This window comes from Ixodes scapularis, unplaced genomic scaffold (assembly GCF_016920785.2).
Source record: "Ixodes scapularis isolate PalLabHiFi unplaced genomic scaffold, ASM1692078v2 PGA_scaffold9__187_contigs__length_104089568, whole genome shotgun sequence".
Classification (NCBI taxonomy): Eukaryota; Metazoa; Arthropoda; class Arachnida; order Ixodida; family Ixodidae; genus Ixodes; species Ixodes scapularis.
The window spans coordinates 49,521,042-49,542,028 of NW_024609884.1; the positions used below are offsets into that span (position 1 = coordinate 49,521,042).

General features: G+C 44.7%; 1 protein-coding gene across 2 annotated transcripts in view; it reads right to left on the reverse strand.

Moving 5' to 3' along the window:
* Positions 1-781: 781 nt before the first annotated feature.
* The window catches only part of LOC115311423 (F-actin-uncapping protein LRRC16A), a 45,734-nt gene continuing 25,528 nt past the window's right edge, over positions 782-20,987 (reverse strand). For both annotated transcript variants that reach the window (XM_029970088.3, XM_029970089.4), the window contains 23 exons: positions 20,427-20,614; positions 20,282-20,359; positions 19,959-20,146; positions 19,102-19,253; positions 18,937-19,036; positions 18,601-18,759; positions 18,369-18,506; positions 17,723-17,816; positions 16,935-17,033; positions 16,392-16,526; positions 16,006-16,122; positions 15,849-15,911; positions 15,369-15,481; positions 13,746-13,833; positions 12,942-13,070; positions 10,778-10,847; positions 10,616-10,675; positions 9,116-9,329; positions 7,685-8,013; positions 7,040-7,191; positions 6,666-6,960; positions 6,357-6,437; positions 782-3,842 (listed from right to left, as the gene is read on the reverse strand). In XM_029970088.3, coding sequence (XP_029825948.1) covers positions 3,607-3,842; positions 6,357-6,437; positions 6,666-6,960; positions 7,040-7,191; positions 7,685-8,013; positions 9,116-9,329; positions 10,616-10,675; positions 10,778-10,847; positions 12,942-13,070; positions 13,746-13,833; positions 15,369-15,481; positions 15,849-15,911; positions 16,006-16,122; positions 16,392-16,526; positions 16,935-17,033; positions 17,723-17,816; positions 18,369-18,506; positions 18,601-18,759; positions 18,937-19,036; positions 19,102-19,253; positions 19,959-20,146; positions 20,282-20,359; positions 20,427-20,614 — 3,278 coding nt within the window. In that variant the 3' untranslated portion in view covers positions 782-3,606. The remainder of the gene's footprint in view (positions 3,843-6,356; positions 6,438-6,665; positions 6,961-7,039; positions 7,192-7,684; positions 8,014-9,115; positions 9,330-10,615; positions 10,676-10,777; positions 10,848-12,941; positions 13,071-13,745; positions 13,834-15,368; positions 15,482-15,848; positions 15,912-16,005; positions 16,123-16,391; positions 16,527-16,934; positions 17,034-17,722; positions 17,817-18,368; positions 18,507-18,600; positions 18,760-18,936; positions 19,037-19,101; positions 19,254-19,958; positions 20,147-20,281; positions 20,360-20,426; positions 20,615-20,987) is intronic.

Genomic DNA, 20,987 nt, shown 5'->3' on the forward strand with positions numbered 1-20,987 from the left:
CATTGGGAAAATTGTCATTTACTGCTCACTGCTCCATTGAAATACATGGAGCAAAATAGCGACAAATAACCGAAAAAAAAAAATTTTATTTTATTGGGAATGGGTCATGTTGAAATTTTCGAAACCCCACTAATCTTCGGAACGCTTGCGCAACATTTGGGCGGAGAACGAGCGTTCGGCACGGTTCTGCAGTACGTAGTTTATTTTTGTGATGGGAAAAGCACTCGCCTTTTTTTCATACGCTTTTATCAGTTTTTCTCTCTGCAGATCCTGCCTGTAAAGAAAGCATAATGGTGGCACAGACCTACATGCTCGCCTCACGTTGACAGAGCTGCAAGCTTTCTTGCGAATGGGAAAAACAAACTGAATCACTAGGGTTTGATTTACTTTCGTGACACTTACTCTAATGGTATTCAACATTTGTGAAAGTTCCTAATTTCAGCCCCAAAAAAACACTTCCTAGAGCTAGTTCTGTTTTTCACTACGGAACATATTTCAGTGCCGCACCCAACATTTTTTTTTTTTTTTTGGTTTTGTTTCTTTTCCATTGGTTTAATGAGAAAGTCTGTGTTTCGGCAGCATGAGAGGGTGGAATAGAAGGGCCAGGAGCCGAAGACATTCACCACTAGAGATTTGTCGGGATCGTGCAACATGCTGTACTTACACGAGGCCAACAATTCCGCCGCAACCTTCTTAGAAATCTAACTGGAAACCTCTAACCAGAAAGTGGACCCAGTATTGAATCCATCATACTTTTTCATTCAGAAACCTTTCACACAAATTCCAAAGGCATAAGGAGTCATCCTTATATGTTTAATTACCATTCAGCCCAATCTGTGCAAAACATACAGCAACTTCCAGTACTACTTGCAACTACCAGATTTTCAGGGGAAGGATTAGTGCAGATGTGCAATCCAGACTTACCAAACTTCCACTATCACAGCGTACATGTAAGTCCTTTTCTCCACATTCAACAGCAAAGAAGCAAAAAATGCGACCTATCGTACCCAATGAATTCTATATTTGTTCAAGCCTCACAATCAGAGCAGTCCACCTAGTGCAATAACAGGAATAAGTGCATCACTATTAGATAAGCCCATCAAATAGAAACCAAGAAAATCACAAAAGAGCTATCACAACAAAATTGGGAATGTATCAAAAGTTGCACAATAGTACAGTTGGTGAACTGAGATGCAATACTAGCAGCATTGTTCCAGAAGTACTCCCCATCTGTGACCCCAACAAGAGATCTGCTGACTTGCCAAGACTTTATAATGTGCATAACCTAGGCAACAAGTAATTCTATCAGGCTCAAACAACTAAACATAGATACCCAATTTCTTGATAAAACCACCGCAATAATACAATTTTCGAATTGCCAACAGCACTAAGTAAAAACTATGTCATATTGGCATGGCCATCTCACAAACAAATTATAACAAATATGTTGACAAATAAGTAGCTTAAGAGGCCCAATCCTTCAACATTTCGAATTATGCTGTAAATACAGCTGCACCTTCAGTGAATGCTAGAATTTTAAGCCTGGCTGAACTACTGCTGCTTGCAGAACCCTTCAAGCATAGCCACTTTTTCATGTAAAAGCATGAGCGGTAATTGAGCACTGAAGATTAGGTTTTGTACAGGTATGAAAATGCTTTTCTTCAACAGCATTCTTTCCCCCTGCATACCAAAAGTCTTATCTTTCTAACACTGTAGCACACACTCCACAAGTTTCTAACATCTACATTTCACTAACAGCTTGTAAAAGTTTTGACAGTACCATGGATACAATTGACATATATTTAAAAATGTCAGGAATGAGAAAAGGGACAAAGCAGCAAAGCTGCAGCTTCAAGAAAACTTGTTTGCCAACAGCCATTCGTATCTGTATACCTACAAAAAGCCAAATATAGCCTGCAAGATCAGGTTTAAGTAGCGAGTTATAAGAGTCATCTAAGTAAAACAGGTATGTCAAATGATCAAAACTAGATACGCACCACTTCAATTAAGAACCACCGAGCAGAAAGGCAATTCGACACTAACACATTGTGTGCGCATTGCCTGTACGCAAAATGCAAACAAATGTTAGAAAAGAAAAAAAAAAACATAGTGGAAGACTGCAGAGAAAGTCCTGTAGAAAGACAGCAGCAAGAGGGGACACAGCACGGGCACGCACATCAAACAGACAATGCGGGCAGGGCTGGGCATTGGCAAGCCTGGCCACAACACCGCATGAATTCTGTACATGTCCTGAAACCAGCTTGTGAAGACACGCCACGGGGCTGTGTCTAGTCGAACTAGATTGCTTCGAGTGATAGTGACGAAGGTACAGTATGTACATGGCTAGTAAGCAACTTAAATATGACACTAACTGTACTTCAACCTGACAAGCACCCACACTGAATACTGAAGCTAGGCCAAAAAGAAAAAGTGGACAGTAAATTTATAGAGCACAGGGGGGAGGAAAAAGCTGGCTACACAGTTCATAACAGGTAGCTGTAAATGCCCTATTGCACTTGATCACTTCCATAAACAAACAGGCATGCGAGCAAGAGAAGAAAACTAGTGTTGCAGGAGCTTGTATTTACAGGAGTCGAAGAAGATGCAAAACCAGAATGCTTCTATATAATTGGCAACATCTGGAGCGTCTGAACTTGTGTACACAACTTTTAGACCAAACCCAAAAGATTACTGGAGAAACAATATTGCAGGTGCTTAACAGCAACAGCACAAAATTAATGATTCCTACTTTTGTATAGTAAAACTGCATTCCTGATGCAAAGTACAGTGAACTATAGTTTTCTTTGTCTCGGTGAATTTAAAATGCAGGAAACAGTGATTTACGACTAAAGCGACCATCCACTAAATGAATTCTTTGCCTACTGAAATTGCCAATTGATCATAGATACACCTAAACAGCATTTGGTGCAATTAAAAAAAAAAAGGGAGATGAACACATCTAAATTCGTGTGACCAGTGCTACAATGTTAGAAAACTGGGTACTTCCGTTAACCTACCTCAACAGTTCAAAACGCGTAAGAATTGCAGCAGTCCCATTAAAATGCCATTTGACCCATCTGGCAATCCTTTGTTTTCTTGGCTTCTATAAAACTACAGAACATCAAAAGGACAGTCAAGCGACCAGTGTAGGTCTCTACCGCTTTCAGCAAAAAATCACTGGGTACAATGTCCTTGACTTTGTGGTGCCTTGAGCAGAGGCAGAGGCCTCGAAATCTCATTGTTTATTATGTACAACTAGGTGAGGAAACATGTCGACCTTTATTCAGCTTGCCAGATTTCAAGAGTGATAAAGCATTTGTTACCTCATTATTTACAGCCTCAAACGAAAGTGAAACTACTCAGATGCCATCTCCTACACACCGTGTACCAGCAGATGTCTGGGGATAGCGATGCACCAACACTACAGTTCTCGCATTAGAAAGAGTAAAAACGCTCCAGAATTTTGTGATGCAAACCAAAGCATCGAGTCACCGTGCATGCAAAAGCAAAGAGTCGGTCGAGAAAATACGCCCTGCCTACATCCCCATACGCCCGATTCCCCCCTTGTGTGTTTGTTAGAGTAGAAAGTATGGAGTAGACAAGTGGTCACACGTCGACAATGTCGTCGGCAGACGCAGGGGAGCACGGCTCTGCGTCCCCCTCGGGTTTCTCCTGGGCAAGCGAGTTGGATGATGCCGTCGGGCCGGGCGTCATCAGGGGTGGCCCAGAGAAGAAGGCCGCCCGGTTGGCCGCAATGGATGCCACCGACGACACTGTGCTGGACACCTCAAAAGTCTCTTTGGCGTAGACCGTGGTACGTGTGCGGGGGCCGCTTTCAGACACTGACCCGAGGGAAGAACAGCGCAGGGAAAAAAGAAAGTCAAAGAGACACCAAAACAAAAATTCAAAATCGGGTTAAATACAATCGTTAATTCCCATAAGCCAGAGGTCTCAAATTCATTTGAGTGTGGGGGCCAGATAGCCCACACCGGAAGGGTCAAGGGCCAACATAAGACGGGAGAGGGGGGTTGAAATATTTTGAAGAGACCTTAGCTGTATGCTTTTTGTAAACTCATAGTTTTGCCAGTGACACCTTTAGGGTTAATTTGTTTATATGATTAATTTGGGCCCTGACCTGATGTGATAACAGGAATTAAAATGACACTGCCCCGCCAACGTGCTGGCATTTTAATAGAACAAGAGAGCAAGTACATACGATCCCGCTGCTCAATTCACTCAGCAATTAACCAAGCTCAACATGTCTCTAAAAACACCCAGTTAATTTGGCAGTTCTTGTTTTTCTGATGATTTTTATCACAACACTCTGAACAAATACTTGTCTATGAATGCTGATATTTTTTTGAAGCCGAGAATCCCGAGCTTGTAGCTTTATCTTTGGCAGTTGCTCCTGCTGATCGAGAGTTCACGCAGTCGAGATGTATCCTTCAACGAGTAGCTCACGCTTACAGCCCAGTAGTGGAATTGTTGTATATTACAAAAAGCTAATAAGCAAAAAATAAAGTGAAACAAAGGGCAAATGAACACAGATAAGTATAAACTATGTGAATATGTTAAAAGAGCAGAGCTACTTTTCAAGCGAAAATGAATTGACAAGATGAGATTACTATGGTGCATGCCAATTCTAGTGCACGAGGCATGGGAACTGGGACTCGTATACCCGGTTGCCTGTGAGCCGCATCCCAGCGAGTCGCGGGCCACATGTTTGAGACCCCTGCCATAAGCGATAAGGAAACACCCATATTTTAAATAAATAACTATACAAGCAAAACATCACTTATACAGCGATATCTTTACAGATCGCCATAACTTTAGAAAAGAGGTGCCCGACTGAACCCGGCCGACGAGACAAGGCACCTCATGATTCCCCCCCATTCCCTCTCCTCCTCGCTACGTCCCGTGTCGAGCTGGTGAACCGAACCGAAGCGAGGAGGAGAGAAGCGAGGCTGCTTCCCCTCATTCTCCAATTCTCCCGGAGGACAGTGATGTCGAAAGACCTCGCTTGATCGCGCCCTTCTTTTCCAAAAGTACGGCCATCTGTTTGAGGTATCGATGTACGGGTAATATTTTGGGAAGGGGGGGGCCAGAACCCTAGAAAACGCACCTTTAGCTCGTTTTCTTCAATTAAGAAACAAAACGTAAATAAAAACTTTTTTTTTTTTTAACCTGGTTAGGACAGGCATGTCTCAAAATAAATGTTTATCGAAATAAAAAAAAAAATTTTTGCCCAATCTTTCTGCTAGGATATGAATTATTCGATTTGCAGGCAAAACTGAAATTGCACTCCTGTGGGATGATGGTGATAGCGTTTGCACCCGACTACCGTAAAATAAGGGGCAGCGCCGACCCCACTTTCACTGAAAACTGGATTAATCTACACATGGGCGCTTGTCCAGTCAAATCGGGCACTTAACGTATAATTTGCAGAGCTCCCAAGTCTGGAACACGTTAATAGTGGGCACTTAAACAAAGTGGGCGCTTCAGTGGTATTTTACGGTAGTGTGCTATCATCATCATCCCACAAGAATACAATTTCGGTTTTGCCCACAAATGGAATGATTCATATTGTAACATAAATATTAAACAAAACAAACTTTTTTTTTTTTTTTATGAACATTTATTGTTTTTTACACAGGTGGAAAAAAAGTGTTTTTTTTTTTATAGGTTTAGTGGTTTTTCAACGGTACGGGTACATTTTACAAGTATTCGGGTTGCACATATGTTGAGGGATCCCATGCCAATGCCCAATTTTGTTCAACACAAGCCCCAATAAACCCCCATGTTTTGTCCAGCACTGAAAATTGATACCGAAAAACAGTGCAAATCTGTGGAAAAAAAACAACCCCAAACCCCCCCTCCCCGGTTGGACGAAAAATAAACTTTGAAAATACAAAATCCTAGTTATACTGCCTGGGGAACATGATATAGATAGACAATCGTTGCAACAAGTCTGTTAATTAACGAAAATGTGTAAACAATTTTTAATTATCGGAAATAAAGATTTGGTTCTAATTAAAAACTTGCTGAGCCGTCACCAAAAACCATCACGTAAGTCAAACTTTAGAAAAATTTGGGGAGCGTGGGAAGTGCAGTGGTGCACTCAAGCTACCACTCGTGCATCACGTACAAGGCTGACGGTGCTATTATCATCCGCGTTTTTTTTTAATGCCAGCGTTGCTTGAGGGGTAACTTTAGTACCACCCCCCCCCCCCCCCCCCCCACCGAAACAAAATCCTGGCTACATGCCTGACAAATCCCATTCAAGCTTTCTAAACTGAGAGCAAAAAACTTAACCCACTCAAAGCTCTAGCCAAGCCAAGCTTGTGGAGTGATCTTACCTTTATTGCTATTCTCCAACATATCCACTTCATCCGGTGTTCGCGCTCTCGTTCGGGAGCCGTCGTCGCCAGAAAACTCACCTTTAAGAGAGACAAGTTCCACAAATGGATCTCACCACACAGACACAAACGAGACGACAGCCCCTTCACTGCTATAGACAAGCATCTTGTGCAAGGAACCACCCAAAGGTTTCACTGTCCCCTAAAGCTACGAGCGAGCAAGGTGAGATATATCGAAAGACGCAAGAGAGCCGCTCACTCGTGCAGTGCACCAAAGTGCCTGGGAAGAGCAAATAATAGCCCACTCACCAGAGAGCCTCGTCTCCATGCCTCCAACCATTGACTTGGGCCTGGGCTTGGGAGCCACGGGTGGCGGCGGCCGTCCCTTGAGGGCTGCAAACGTTTTGGGGGATGTGCCCGGGGTTCCGCCGCTTGACTGCGGCGATGAAGGCGTGTTCTCCAAGGGGCCGGGGCTCGTCGAGCTCTTTTCTCGAGGAAAGTAGTCCGTGGGAGAGCGCAAGGAATCGGCTAGTCCCGTCGGTTTGAGCCGCACAGATGGAAACGGAGCGGAATCCTTTGAAGTCTCCGAGGTGCCATCCAATGCCTGAGCAGAGAAGTGCGCAGTGGACGCATCAGGGTCAGCAGGGACGCTTGTGAGATGCAATTGCCAAACCAGAACTCACCACGCCTTTAGACTGAGCCCCCACTGAGGTCCGTTTGCCCTGCAAGGCCTTCATTTCGGCCAGAATCCCAGACCCAGGACCCAAGCCAAACTTCTCAACTCCAGATAGCCTGGACGTGCTTTCGCTCAATAACTTCCGTTCTGTGATTGCCTCTGAAACAAATGCAACAAGACTCGGGTCAAGTTACTAAATCCATAGGCATATGATTTAAAGCAAATGTGAAGATCAAAAGCGCAAAGAATTTAGAAGACTGGTTATTACGAGAGGTCGACTTTTCTTTACCAAAAACTGCCTGCCAAGATGTTGCTCAAAATTTCGATTTCTACCAAAAGTACTCGGAATGTTGACTACACTGGCTACACTATGTAAAAGCAGTGGAGATAACTGGCAGAAGCTGAGGAGCATGTGCAAAGTGCCCCAGTGGCACTTCAAGTGGCTGTGAAGCGGTTCTCACACACATTGCGAACTCTGCCAGTCATCGCCATTGTTCACTAAATGGTGCAACCACTTATCTCCAGACACCACTGTCACATTGCTGTTGAAAGCATGGGTACTAGATTTCACCACTGTCACATTGCTGCTGACAGCATGGGTGGACACAGGACTTGTGCATTTTGCTCATGTTAAAAAAAAAGTTGTACGAACCTCCATTCTCCTTTTCATACATGTCCATTTCATGCTTCGACTTGCTTATCGATGTGCATGCAGTCGCGGAAGAAGTCGTGAAGACGCTGCCACCATCCTTTGACTCCTGTCTGGACTTGTGGACAATGGTTGTCTCAGATGATGAAGAGGAAACCCGGCTGAACAGGTTGCTGATGCCCTTCATGAAACTCCGCTTCTCAGTTTCCTTGCTCTCTTGCGGTGACTTTTCTAGGGTCTTTTCCAAGCTCTTGTCAGGAGACTTGTCCAAGGGTCGAGACTCCATGATCAACACGGAGCTGCTGGCTGATGTGCTGCTATCACTCCTCAAGCTGTAAGGTTAAAATTTTCTAAGTTGTACGACCAGCCATCCAAATGCAAAGCTTACACTAAAGAAACACTGAATCAAATTAAAGGAGCTCTGGTACACATAAATGACAAATCTTAAGACACTTCCCATATGCATCTCCTTTTGGGGGAGGGGGGATTTTAAACTGGTAGAATGAGGATGACGCACCAGTACTTGAAGCATGTACTGTCTCAGAGTGTGTAAATGCAGCAACAACCATATGTAGTTTCATGGTGTTCATAATCATTCTTTGAACAGTCAATGGTCCATATATAGACTGCAAAGTTACCAAATGCAATACAGAATGCTTGCTATAGTTGCGAAAACCCAAAAGCATCAGTTGGAACTGTGGATGACAATGGTAGTTTGACTGGTTATATAGTTAGGGCAACTGATTTGAAGTTTTGGCAAATAAAATAGGCTACTCTGCAACGTTCTTGAGCAAAAAAAAAACAGGCTTCATATTACAACTGATTTACAGCAAACATAAACGCCATTCATATAGCTGTTATGAATAGTGTCCACCATGCTATTATTACAGTAATCAGACATCATGGACATATTCCAGCAAACCTTAACCTTGCAATATGTGTCTAAATGTTCGCGAAACATTCAGTTTTTCTAATGCGGCGATTCACAAAAGTTTGAAGATTTTTTGAAAACTGAATTTTACAGTGCCATCATGACCAGATACTATGCCCATCTTTTCAGCCTGGTGTTTAAAGAACATCATAGATAAAAGCAAACACTTTCATTTTGCTTTGTCCCATCTCCAATTGGCACTGACTATGCACAAGTCACTGCAAGCCCACTGCATGTGCCATGAAGCTGCATTAAAAATCCGCAAGTGGTGCATTTCACTGCAGCTTCAGATTAAAATGCAAATTTCTGGACCTTGCATTAATATGGTCCACATCAGAACCTCAATGACACACTTTTTAGGTTGCATTTAGAGGGAATGCACTAAATTTGGTCTGGATAACCAGCCAGTAACCCTGGCTATAGGTATTGCATGAGATCTGCAGCATTCGGAGGGCAGGTGGTTGAGAGCTAGGCACTAAGCGCAGAGCAGAGAAGCGGCAGACCCAGTATCTTCGGAGTCCGGGGAGAGGGTTGGTGTCGAGGAGGACGGATGCCTTTTGAAAAACGACTCGAGGGCATCGCTGTGCAAGGGGTCCCGGCTGTCCCCAGCCGGCAGGCAGGGTCGCGTCGGGGCATGCGTCTTGGGACGCTTAGGACGTGCCTTGCCCAGGTGTTCCAGCTTCTCCGACGTTGGCGATAGGTTTGGCAGGCTGTCAGCTGTGCACAATACGCGAAGAACATTTTGCTGCTGCCACGCGAGGTCACTGCACTTCAACACAGGCGATAGTGCATAGATTCTTTGTAACAATGTTAGAAAATTCACCTTGAGACTTCTTTTCCTGCCCCGAAGAGGTACTAAAAGTTGAAAACTTACGGGTCCCCTTGTCCAAATTATAAAAATTGAAGCCTATTTTAAACATTCTAGTAGACCAGAATTGACTTTCCACCCTCAACACCATCGTCTCAAACGCTAAGCATGAGGCAGTAATTAAAAGCTGGACTTATCATGGGGTCTCCTAAAGGGATACTGAACCGAAATTTGAATTTCGCAAAATAATGCTCTAGAAGCGTTGAACAGGACCCTACAAACTCCAAAACATTACTCGTACATCAATATCTCAAACGGATGGCCATACTTTTGGAAAAGAAGGGCGCTATCAAGCGAGGTCTTTGACATCACTGTCCTCCGGGAGAATTTGAGGATCAGGGGAAGCGGCCTCGCTTCTCTCCTCCTCGCTTCGGTTCACCAGCTCGACACGGGACGTAGCGAGGAGGAGAGGGAATGGGAATCATGACATGCCTTGTCTCGTCGGCCTCGTCGGCGGGGTTCAGTCGGGCACTTCTTTTCTAAAATTATGGCGATCCGTTAGAGATATCGCTGTATAAGTGATGTTTTTGTGTTTTGCATCGTCCCGCCTATCTGTCCAGCCTTGTTTTGTGAGTTCGAAATTTCGGTTCAGTATCCCTTTGACATGAGAAAAGTGGCTAATCTGTCCAGCCTTGTTTTGTGAGTTCGAAATGTCGGTTCAGTATCCCTTTGACATGAGAAAAGTGGCTACTAGGTGGAGGTTTGAGAAGGGTCTCCCTCTCCCGTACAGTGGACCTAGGCTATATGATGTCCCAAATGAAATTTAAGCTGTGCCCATAAACAATAATATTGCAACAGAACCTCACAATTTGAACAGTGGGTATACACTTAGCAAATAGATGACAGCCTTGGATATAATGAAAAATATGTTGAGACTTTGGCCAATTTGAAATAACTAAAGTATAGCAGATGTACTAAACTTTCGATTGCTCGCCTAAAGAACTACACAAGACAAACACTAAATTCCTCAAGCCTTTATCCTTGTGTGTTGGGAGAGATTTTATGGGGCATAATTAAACTTTGAAAATTAGCTTCAGAGTCGATAAATGCCAGAAACAGGAAGTGTTAGGAAGGCACAGAACTTTTACAAGGCAAGAGAATTTCGTAACATGCCACTGTACTCTAGGATACATACTCCCAGAATCCTTAGGCAGAAGATCAGGAATGTCATCAGCTGCGATACCTTCCACACTATCTGCAAAGTGGAACCATTGGCACTGCCATAAGTTACAAAGGCATTAAAGAACAAAAAAAAAAAACACACCAAGACCCAAAACAATATGTGTGCTATACTCGCCTACAACAGACTGGGGCCTTAGTTTTCTTGAATTGATGCTCTTCCTCTTGATGGGCAGCTTGGGAGTCGCCTGCAATGAGCGAAGTAAAAAAAATTAAAACCTGTGAAATAAAAAGGTGGCAAGACGAACGCTTTTTTAATACAGCATTTAATGTGAGGAATAAAATTTAAAACGCAAGGATGCTCATCTACATAAGATGTCCTTTATCACCATCTTCCCAATGCATGCACAATAAATTTAAGTGCAAACACAACAAAATAAACACAGCATCATACAGTACACAATACAGGACCTCTAGTACTTACTAGATTCAACCAAGCCAATTGCTGCAGTGCAAGGTAGAAAAACAACAAGACATAGTATGCCACGGGTCAGAAATCGCCGCAAGTGTAGCACACAAAGCTGTATGATGCACAGGTACCACATGTATGAGGCAAGCAAACTCGCGGCTACAAAATCAGACGTTCTATTAGGTGCTATTCTAAAGCTTCCATCCAACTACAGGCTACTGTAGCACACTAGTATAACTCAAGGGCTGCCTGCCACGTGACGGCTACATAAACTTTTAAGATATACACGATAAGAACTCATCATCAAAATCCAAAGCTACATCTAGTTTCAAGAAGTATCTACTAACAAAGCAGCATTGGGCCTACAGCTGCAGTCACTCGCAGACTTGGGTGCTCTTTCAGGGTGCCTATGCAGGACCACTGAAGAAATATGTTGCCTTACACACTGCAGCTTTCCCAATGCTTCTTATCAAACCCTGTTAGTCTCAGTGGCACATTCTTAAATCACTAAGGAATATACAAAGTAACACAAACGAATCTTCCACTATAAAACGAGTCGGAAAAATCGCCACCTGCCCATAGAAAGCTCAAACCTTCATCAAATGTGCACTGGGCAGGTCAATTTTATAGTGTGAAATTTCAAGATGGAGTTCTTTTCCTGTAAAAAAAATGAGAGTAACAAACTTGCCAAAGTTTACGCCGGGCACGATAGCCGAGTTAGCGATGCAATTAACTTCTGGTGCCATCTTCCTAATGGCACAGCGAGCAGACAACAGAGTGCACTGTCTGCTCACTGCACCTATCGGGAGATGGCGCCATGAGTTAATAGTGTCGCTAACTCGGTCATATGTGAATGCGCCCAACTTTGAGAGCAATAACTTTGGCAAGTTTGTTGCTCTTATTTTTTATGGGAAGAGAACTACTACACCTTGAAATATCACACGGTAAAATTGACCGGCTCAGTGCACATACAATGAAAGTTTGAGCTTTCTATCAGAAGGAGGCGACTTTTCCGACTCGTCTTACAGCGGAAGATCTGCTTGTGCCACCCTACATATCTGTTTCTTAGTCGAGATCTGTCGTAGCTATTCCAGACTAGGTAAACCTCCTGGAGTCTGATTAGACACATTTCCAATGTTATAGGCATATATGCAACTACAGCTGTAGCCTAGCAGTCTCAAAGGTCAATAATTTATATGAAAAAGCATATGGCTACTCTGCACAAAGGTACAGCTAACTACCAGCTGATAAGCCAAGCAGGAAAAGGAGAAGCTGGCCGCAAAATGGCACCTGAGGCTTCCCCCGGGCTGGCAGCAATAATTCTTCACAGTGCGGTTCCCCCAACACCAGTTTGACAGCTAGGTACCTCTCGCCCACTTGCAAGATGTCAAACAAAAAGCACTAAGGATGTCATGCCTACAACCGAAAATGAGCTCAATGAACCTACGCGAATTTCCAACCAAGCTGACTGAATCTACAAAGAAAAGAGGAGGAACGGAAGAAATACGGGGAAGGGACCCAAGGCCGTCGTCGGACGCCCAGTGGCACTGGCATTAGAAAAACGGACGGGCGAATGAAAGAGGCTCGAGCCAGAGGGGATGGTGGAAAGACAAAAAGGAAGAGAAAGAGTGAGAGCACCTGTGGTCAAGAAGCTCCGCCACCAAAGCGGCCAGACCTGGGTAAATCCCTTTCGTCCACCTTCAAAGACAAATCGTCCATCAAAAACGAATGGCTCAGCCCCCCCCCCCCCCCCCCCCCCCCACTCCTGAGCCGGCTGTCACGGACTATGTCAACCGCTGCCCCGAGGTTCGGCGCCTCCCACTGGTCTTTTGCCAATAGAGAGGCGGGAACGTACAAGGACAAAGTGGCCTACCAGGGGGGAGTCGGAGCTCTCGCTGACACTGTCGCGATCGCAGTGTGAGTCTCCGCCATGGCCGTCTGGCCGAAGGCCGCTGCGCAGCACATCTGGGGTAGAACTGCGCTGGCGATTCAGCTTGTCCACCTTTGCAACCAAACAAACCATGCAACGCGGCAATCGGATAAGAGTACTTTATGCCACAAAGTCACGGTAGAAAATCTTTCACTCCCTCAGTGATGCATAGTGGTTTCTTGTATAAAGTATCGAACTGTTTCGTGTCCCCCACAGCACCTCCCATCATTCTTATGTAAACAAATGCGGAAGGCTTTAGCACTAGGGAGTTCTAGTAGCTCGTTCCTATCACTCTAGTAATGATACCCAACACACATGCATCAGATTGTAATCGGGTATTGTTATCGGAGGTATCAGAATGATCCGCTAAAAATCCCTACTATACTATGCTATGTCCACGGGGAATGAACGAGCCAAAAATGCCTCGATTTGAGCAAAAACCATGCAAAATGAGGCAAGCGGCGATTCACAAACCTAATAAAAAAAAATTCTTAAAATATTTTGAAATAAAAAATAACAACAGTATTTCATGGCTGCGCATGTGTTGTACAATAGAGCCCTTCATTTTCATGAGCTGCGAATTCTCATCAATTTGTGTCAATCCCTTATTAAATAAAATATATAAAAATGAATTTAAAGACTCGCCAAAACTCTCGTTGCAGATAAGAAGTTTAAAGTTAACTGAAAGGTGCAAACGTAGTGACCACCCCGTTACAAAAGCAATGAAACAAACACACAGGCACTCACCAAATCCCTGTGGCTACGTGGCAGGCTCTCTATCACTTCATCCACAATTCGATCCGACACGTGGGCCGCAATTGTCAAGTTAATTTCACTGGAAAACAAGAAAAAGAGTCCATTATATTTGAGAAAAACAAAAAGGGGAAGCAGTCTATGTACCATAAAATCCCCTATGAATACCTGCCCCCGAGAGATCGCCCATCCATTTTTTGGGTCAGATATTCATAACATAAAAATTTCGCAACATCGCTGGCCATTTTAGAAAATCGCAGATTCAGGAGGTTCTGGCTTAAAAATAAGTAAACATGTGCTCGAGTGAGCATGGGGCGCTCCCTCGACCGAGGAAGGAGGATCCGCCTGGCTCTACTAAGCTGCAGTGACCTAGATTGGACTCCCCCCAAGCCTCTTTTGTTCCTATTGTGACTTATCTTTTTGACCCCGAGTTCATTCTAAGAACCTTCTTCTCTCTTCTTCATAATCCGCACGTTGTTTCATCCTCAAAATCCTCAAACCCCGTTTTCTGCCAGGTGGCACCAGTTATTTTTAAAATGGTGGATTCCCGCTGTATATTGATCACGCAGTCCGAAGGGAATCGCACCAACTGCACAATCTGCGGTACCGGTAGGTGTGACAAGCGTCTTTGCAGCGGATTCCCTAGTTTATCACACCGTGACACATGCATCTGCTGCATCCGTGATCCGCGGTATTTTTTCCCTGAAATCCAAGTTCATAGCTTGTTCTAGTTTTTTTTGTTTTCATTTATTTTTCTCCCGCAGTCTGCACGCACAATTCTGGTTCCCGTGATACGCAAGTTTGTAACAGTTTCCTGCGTGTTTATCGTAATGTAAAACACGAATCTGCTGCATCCGCAAGCTGTGGTATCCATTCCCGTGACATGCAACTGAGTTAGTAGCAGGTTCTCGCGCTTTTGCCCGTGATCTTTTTGCGCGGTATCGGATCCCGTGACAGTAGAGTTTGTTGCGGGTTCTCAGTTGCTTATCGTACCGTGAAGCGCAAATCTGATGCACCCGCACGTTCTACGGTATCCGTTTCCATGACAAGGAAGTTTGTAGCGAATTCCTGCATGGTTATCACACTGAAGAACACTGATTTGCTGTGCCTGCGATTTGTAGTACCAGTTCCCACTTGTTCTGGTTTTTAGCAAAGCGTAGCGCACCGCAACCCCCTCCCCCAGGTGTTTACTGCTAGCTTTTAATAAAATTTTGCTGTCGCACACCCCGTGGCGTCACTAGGGTTAGTGGCACCCGGGGTGGTGGCCCGCAACAACCCCCCCCCCCTCCCTCTCTCTCTCTCTCTCTCTCTCTCTCTCTCTCTCTCTCTCTCTCTCTCTCTCTCTCCCCCCCCCCTCCCGCCGTAACTCCCCACCCGCCCCCCTCCGCTCAGCGCCTACCACGACCCCCCCCACCGGCCTGTCGCAACCGCCCCAGGTGTCCGCCGCAGCCCCCCCCCCCCCCCTCGCACCTTCCTTGTGGCGCCACTGTGCATACCCAAAGATTGCCCACCCCATATTCTTTTACAATTTATCTCTCCTATTTGGGTGGGCGTTGTTATAGGATTTTACAGTAGTAAAACAAAATGTAAAAATAGGGACACGGGGATACACCATACCTGATGCGATTGAGGATGTCCGTTCCTGCCTGGTCAAGAAGGGAACGCTGCAGCACCTCTTGCGGGAATCGCTGCCTGCTCCGACAGATGTCTTCTATCTCCTTCCGCACTTTCTGGACACGAGAGAAAAGCTTAAAAATGTCAGGTCACGGATACTTCAGGTCGTAAATTCTAATCTAGAGTTCTCTTACACCACTGGTACTATAGGCAACAATATGAAAGGAAACAGACTTCCTCGCTTTTTTGACGTGTACCTAAAAAATTTTGGAACATTTTATGGCCCCGATGAAGGCTAGAACGGAAAGTTTAGATCCCAAACTACATACTATTTGACAAAGGTTGTGGGGGTTGTGAAACTGAAAAGAAGATAGGGGAACTATATTCCCTTACACATTATTGCTGACGGTATATACTACTCAAGGAGTGTCCGAGGTCAGTCAAGTGTCAAAATGCTGCAGAAAAAAATGCCGGTAACAGTACCTCCTCGGACATGATGGTAGGGCACTGATCTTCGATGCATTTCAGCATATTAGAAGCGGTTCCCTGCCAAGAGATGTAAAACAATTAGTACCATAGCTTGACATTCAAGTGCTAGAAGTTTTCGAATTGAATGAAAGAAGAGGCTTGAGAGTCATACCTTGAGGTAAGCATTCAGTGTTTTCTCCATTTCATCTACACAACTCTGCAACTTTAATTCGATGGGGTTGCCGGCCTCCTCTTGCTGAAGAACCACTTCGTGTAGTCGGGTCAGTAGCTAAGTAAGAAATCACCAAGTTCGTGCAAAACGTTAGAAAAGTCACCAAGTAAAAAGAAACAAGTGCAGGTGGCATTCTCATTCCTACAGAGTGCTGAAAAGTAATCTGTAGAAAAGAAACAATTTCCCAGAATACTACTCTGCCTCAAGTGTCATCTAAACTTATGCCCCACAAATTGTCACACGCATAAAAATTAAAAAAAGTTAGTGAACCTCATCCTTCATGTTCAGGTCTAGGCATAAGAAAAGAAAAGGGAACTTCGGAATACCTGTTTTGCACTGCTGGCATCCTTGAGATACCCTTCAGCCTTCGCTACTTCTTCGTTGTAGGTCACTTCTTCCGAGGACGAAGCTTGAGCAGTCCTCACAACATCTTGGAGGTGAAGCATCCACCTATCCACCATCTGAAAATGAGCAAACAAACAAAGGAAGGCAAGAACATACATATAAGCAATTTTCTGTGGAAACTATCGACACCTTTTTCGTGTCTTTACTAGGGACACCCTCACAAACAAGTGTTTACCAACATGCAAAGTCTAGATAGATGAAATTTGGATGTAGCAAAGTGATTTCTGACTCCGGTTACAAAATAAATTTATTTAAGTTCAAACATTTATTTCTTGCATAGGAGAATCAGTTTTTCCTTTGGAAGAACATTAAAAACAAGTTACTACCAATTTGATAATGTTCACATGCAAATGAACTGATCAGCACCAGTAAGTGAAGATGTCTTTGAACAATATTGTCTGAGGGAAAGAAGCACAACGCCATCCTATAACCGAGCAGTTGAAAAGGTTCCCAAATTTTCTTACTTGTTGAGTCGAGCTGAGAAGGAAACCCTGCTGTAGCCTAAATGCCTGACTGTTGCTGTACTTCTTGGGGGAGACATTACGGTGCAGCAACTCTGAAATCTGAAAAATCCAGAAATATGCCCCAACACAGTTAATATATCTGTACGAAAAATTTGGGGACTTGTTCTTTAGACGGCTGCTCACAAGCGGCCATTTCTTTCCTTCTCGCGGTCGAGAGAGCTCCAGCAACGCTGCAATTGGTGCTTACGAACAAAAACCATGACACTTCGCTGGAGGAACCTCGTAACGAAGGCGACAGACGACATTGTCCTATGATCGTCGCGTGCGAGAGTGTCCTATGGTCCGACAGTACACAGGACCAGAGTCTTTACGTTGCTTGGTATCCTTGGGGCTTCATGTAAATAAACGCCGTTATATCTGCATGCCTTGCGGTATGGCTTCTTCGTTGCTTCCATGTTTATGGACGACGGTGAAAACAAGTGAACCTGGTCTGGTTGCCACTTCCGGAAGCTATGAGACCGATCTCTCCTTGTCACTGTCAACCTTTTCTGATCTTGACATTCCGTTTAATTTTACTCTCATATGAGGATGGAAGATATGATATTGTGTAATACAATACCCAAGGCCAACAAACGAATAATGAATCAGCCCAATAAAGTTTCACTTACCACAAGACGACTCTGAAACTACAAGCAGAAGAATCAAGACTAGACCTTGCCCAAGCGGGGCAACCTCCAGATAGCTTCCGCCCCATTTCTGACTGCACGGTAGTTGAACAGGATGCCCACCTTTTTCCACGCGGTTTCCGTGCGCTCGGGTGCGATTTTCATGGCCAGAGTGATGTCCACCACGGGGCAAGGCATATACTTCAAGGTGAAGTTTCTGCAGTGGAAGATGTTATAACATTTATTAGACAAAAAAATAGTATACCACAGTAACATACCATGGGAAGTGCCCACCCCACTTTCACTGAAAACTGGGTCTAGACATGGACATTTGTCCGGTCAAATATGTAAAAACCAAGATGGCGGGTGAACGGAATCGGAGAAAGCACTTTTCACATGATATCCCCGTCATTGCCGCTGGCGGTTTTGTGGCCGCTGGAATGGGGCGAATATTTCCGACTGACAGTCGTGCTTTTGAGGGGGTGGGCGTTTAACATACAATTTGCAGAATTCCTAAGTATGGGAAATGTTTATAGTTGGCGCTTGAACAAAGTGGGAGCCTTCGCGGTATTTTACGGTATGTATTTTGCACAGCACCCACTCTCAATGTACTAATTCATATAAAAGTCTTTCTATTTTTTTTTTTTTTTTTTTAAAGATTTGTTGCAGTACAATTATATTTAGAAAGTAGTTGAACAAATATTTTTTGTCTTTTTCTGCAACTGGGTAAGAAGTAGATGATGAAGTCAAAGCACAGTTCATATCATACTTCTCCAGAGCATATGCAATGTCCTGGAAGCCTTGTGCAGGTGTAGAATTCCGATCCCACAAGATGCTCTTTAGTTTTGAGTTGATCTGCAAGGCCTTAGCCAGTGTCTTCGCACCGTTCAAACCCATGTAGTTGCCACTGCACGAAATGAGAATCACGCCGGTTTGAGAATTTACTGTGTGAGCAAACTACAGAGAAAACAGAGAAAACAAAAGTCGGGAGAGATACGCACGTGATGTCGATGGAAGTCAGACACTGGTTGCTGCCCAGAGCGTTGATCACCAGACAGAGCTCACCCCGCAGCTTCGAGTCGGCAACTGACAGCGACTCCAGGGCAGAGTCCTTTTCCTGAATCAGCTGCACCACAGCTTCCATAATGCGCGTCACATGCCTGCAAAACGTACACCTCTCTTGTCAGGTCATAACACTAACATTTGTCTAAAAATTTACTCATAAATTAATTTTTTTTAAGCATTCAGTTTTTTTTCAAGAACTCTACATTATTTCTATAAACCATACATCCAATTCTGTTTGAAATTCAGGAGCAGACCATCACTCTACAACTCACTTTGTCTTCATGTTGGCAAAGTTCCTGCCAATGGAGAGTCGCTTGATGGACGGGTTCTTCCCGACAGCTGCCACTATGTTTGCAAGATCCTGATCAAAGTCTGAAAAAGACAATGGCAAAACTGCAGCCACCCCACTTTCCTCCCATACCATCGACAGCCCTTACTGTTTTCACTGATGTCGAGACTGTGAAGACAACGAATCCCAGGCAAACATGACTCCAGCACCAAAGCCCCCTGAGTCTTGAGGTCATTGCAGCTCAGGTCCAGCCAGACATCGGTGAGGATCTCATTGCAGGCCAGGCCAAGCAGCATGGCCCTGTCAGGCATCAGACACGACATCAGCTAGCACATTTTAATGTTCCCTACGACCAGGAGCACCCATAAGTAGAACTGTCATTAGCTAGAATGTCAACGACAAGTGCACAAAGTAGTACTCTCGAACTAAAAGTGCTACACTGATGTACGAAGTAGGAGATATTGACCTGCAGCCCACCCTCATTGGGCCAACAGTTGCGTGACTCTTCCTGCAGACCTGCCCAGAACATCTCGACGCTTCCACAGCCAACACCCAATGACTGCAAATTCTATCTTTCTTACACCCACTGCCCAACCGGCATTCATGACAAAGTGAATCAACCAAATGGTGCGACACTGAAGGTGCAATGCACGAGACAATCTATACATTTATATTTATGGATTATTAATATAGTTAGCCCTACGTTATTGGGGTTCATGGTGTCAACATACATAGAACCAATTGTTCAGCAATGACTGGGCATCAACTTTTGAGGAAAACAGGACTAGACAACAATTTGCACCGAGGTTACATCTGGTGGACGTAGAAGGCTGTCACGTGAAAATTTAGAATCCTGGCCGAGCATGCGAGAGGTATGAAGCTTGTGCAGACAGCCTCGTGAGGTCACAACACTCTCTCAAATAAAAGAAATGTGACTAAAATGCACTAAAGAGGAAGGCAGATCTCAACTAAAGTCACAGCTAAAGAGCCAACGAAGGAACTTACTTGAGGGCTTCCATGGGCATCCGAACGTTGGACATGTTCAGGTGGCGGAGGGCCACGGTGCTGGAAAAGAAGGTCTTGAAGGAGGGCGGCACCAGCACCTCCTTGCTCTTCTTGGTGCTGTACACATTACGCGACAGGTTCAGATGCTCCAGCTTCTGCGTGCAGCCTCGCAGCAAGGCTCCAAACACCTGCTCGAGAGCAGTATCAAATCAGACAGAATTGCAGATAAGTTGACGAATAAAAACGCAATAGAGAGTGAGCAGAGCACAGTTCCAGATGCATGCATTGAAAGAAGGAAGCCCCAAGGCAACACAAGTCCTTACAGTCTCCAGGGCGCACTCTGTGCCAGATAAGTCCAGGTGGACCAAAGAATTCGGCTGTGCTAAGTAGTTGTAGAGGTTCTGAAAGAGTGCGTTTTTTAAGTGAAGGCAGCTCAACCCCCCCCCCCCAGGCAGCGGCTGGACTTACGTTGATGTCATCCTTGAAAGCGTTGTCGCTCAAGTTGAGGTACAAAAGGTTAGAGGGCATGGAGCGGTTCAGGGAGAGGGCGTGAGCGAGGGTGTTCACACCCTTGGCAGTGATCCCAGTACGCGCAAGGTTCAGGTGGCTCAGTCCTTTGTGCAGTTTCCCGAGAGGTCCACAGAGCTGTCCGACCCCTGGGAAGGAGAAGGCTCAGATTTCAAGCCGGCTCCCTGTCAGCTTTCGAGCCTGAGCTCCAGTAGTGTGCATGCGGTCCATCAGAGTCGCTACAGCAGCACGGTATGGACAAGCGCCTACAATTCTGCTCAAGTCCACACTGACAAGGACACAGCCACAAGCAAGCGACTAGTAGCTCGTACTAGGGAAAATGCTCAATACAGAGCAAAGGCAAAGCGTGACACACTTCATTAGTTGCAGTTTTTACAGTTGAGCACTATTGCAAAGTAAGACATTAAAAAAAAGTGAGACTTATAAATACCCTTGACCCCAGATCAAAATTGGTGCATTCGCAGTAGATAATGCTTTTCACCCATGCAAACAATCACATAA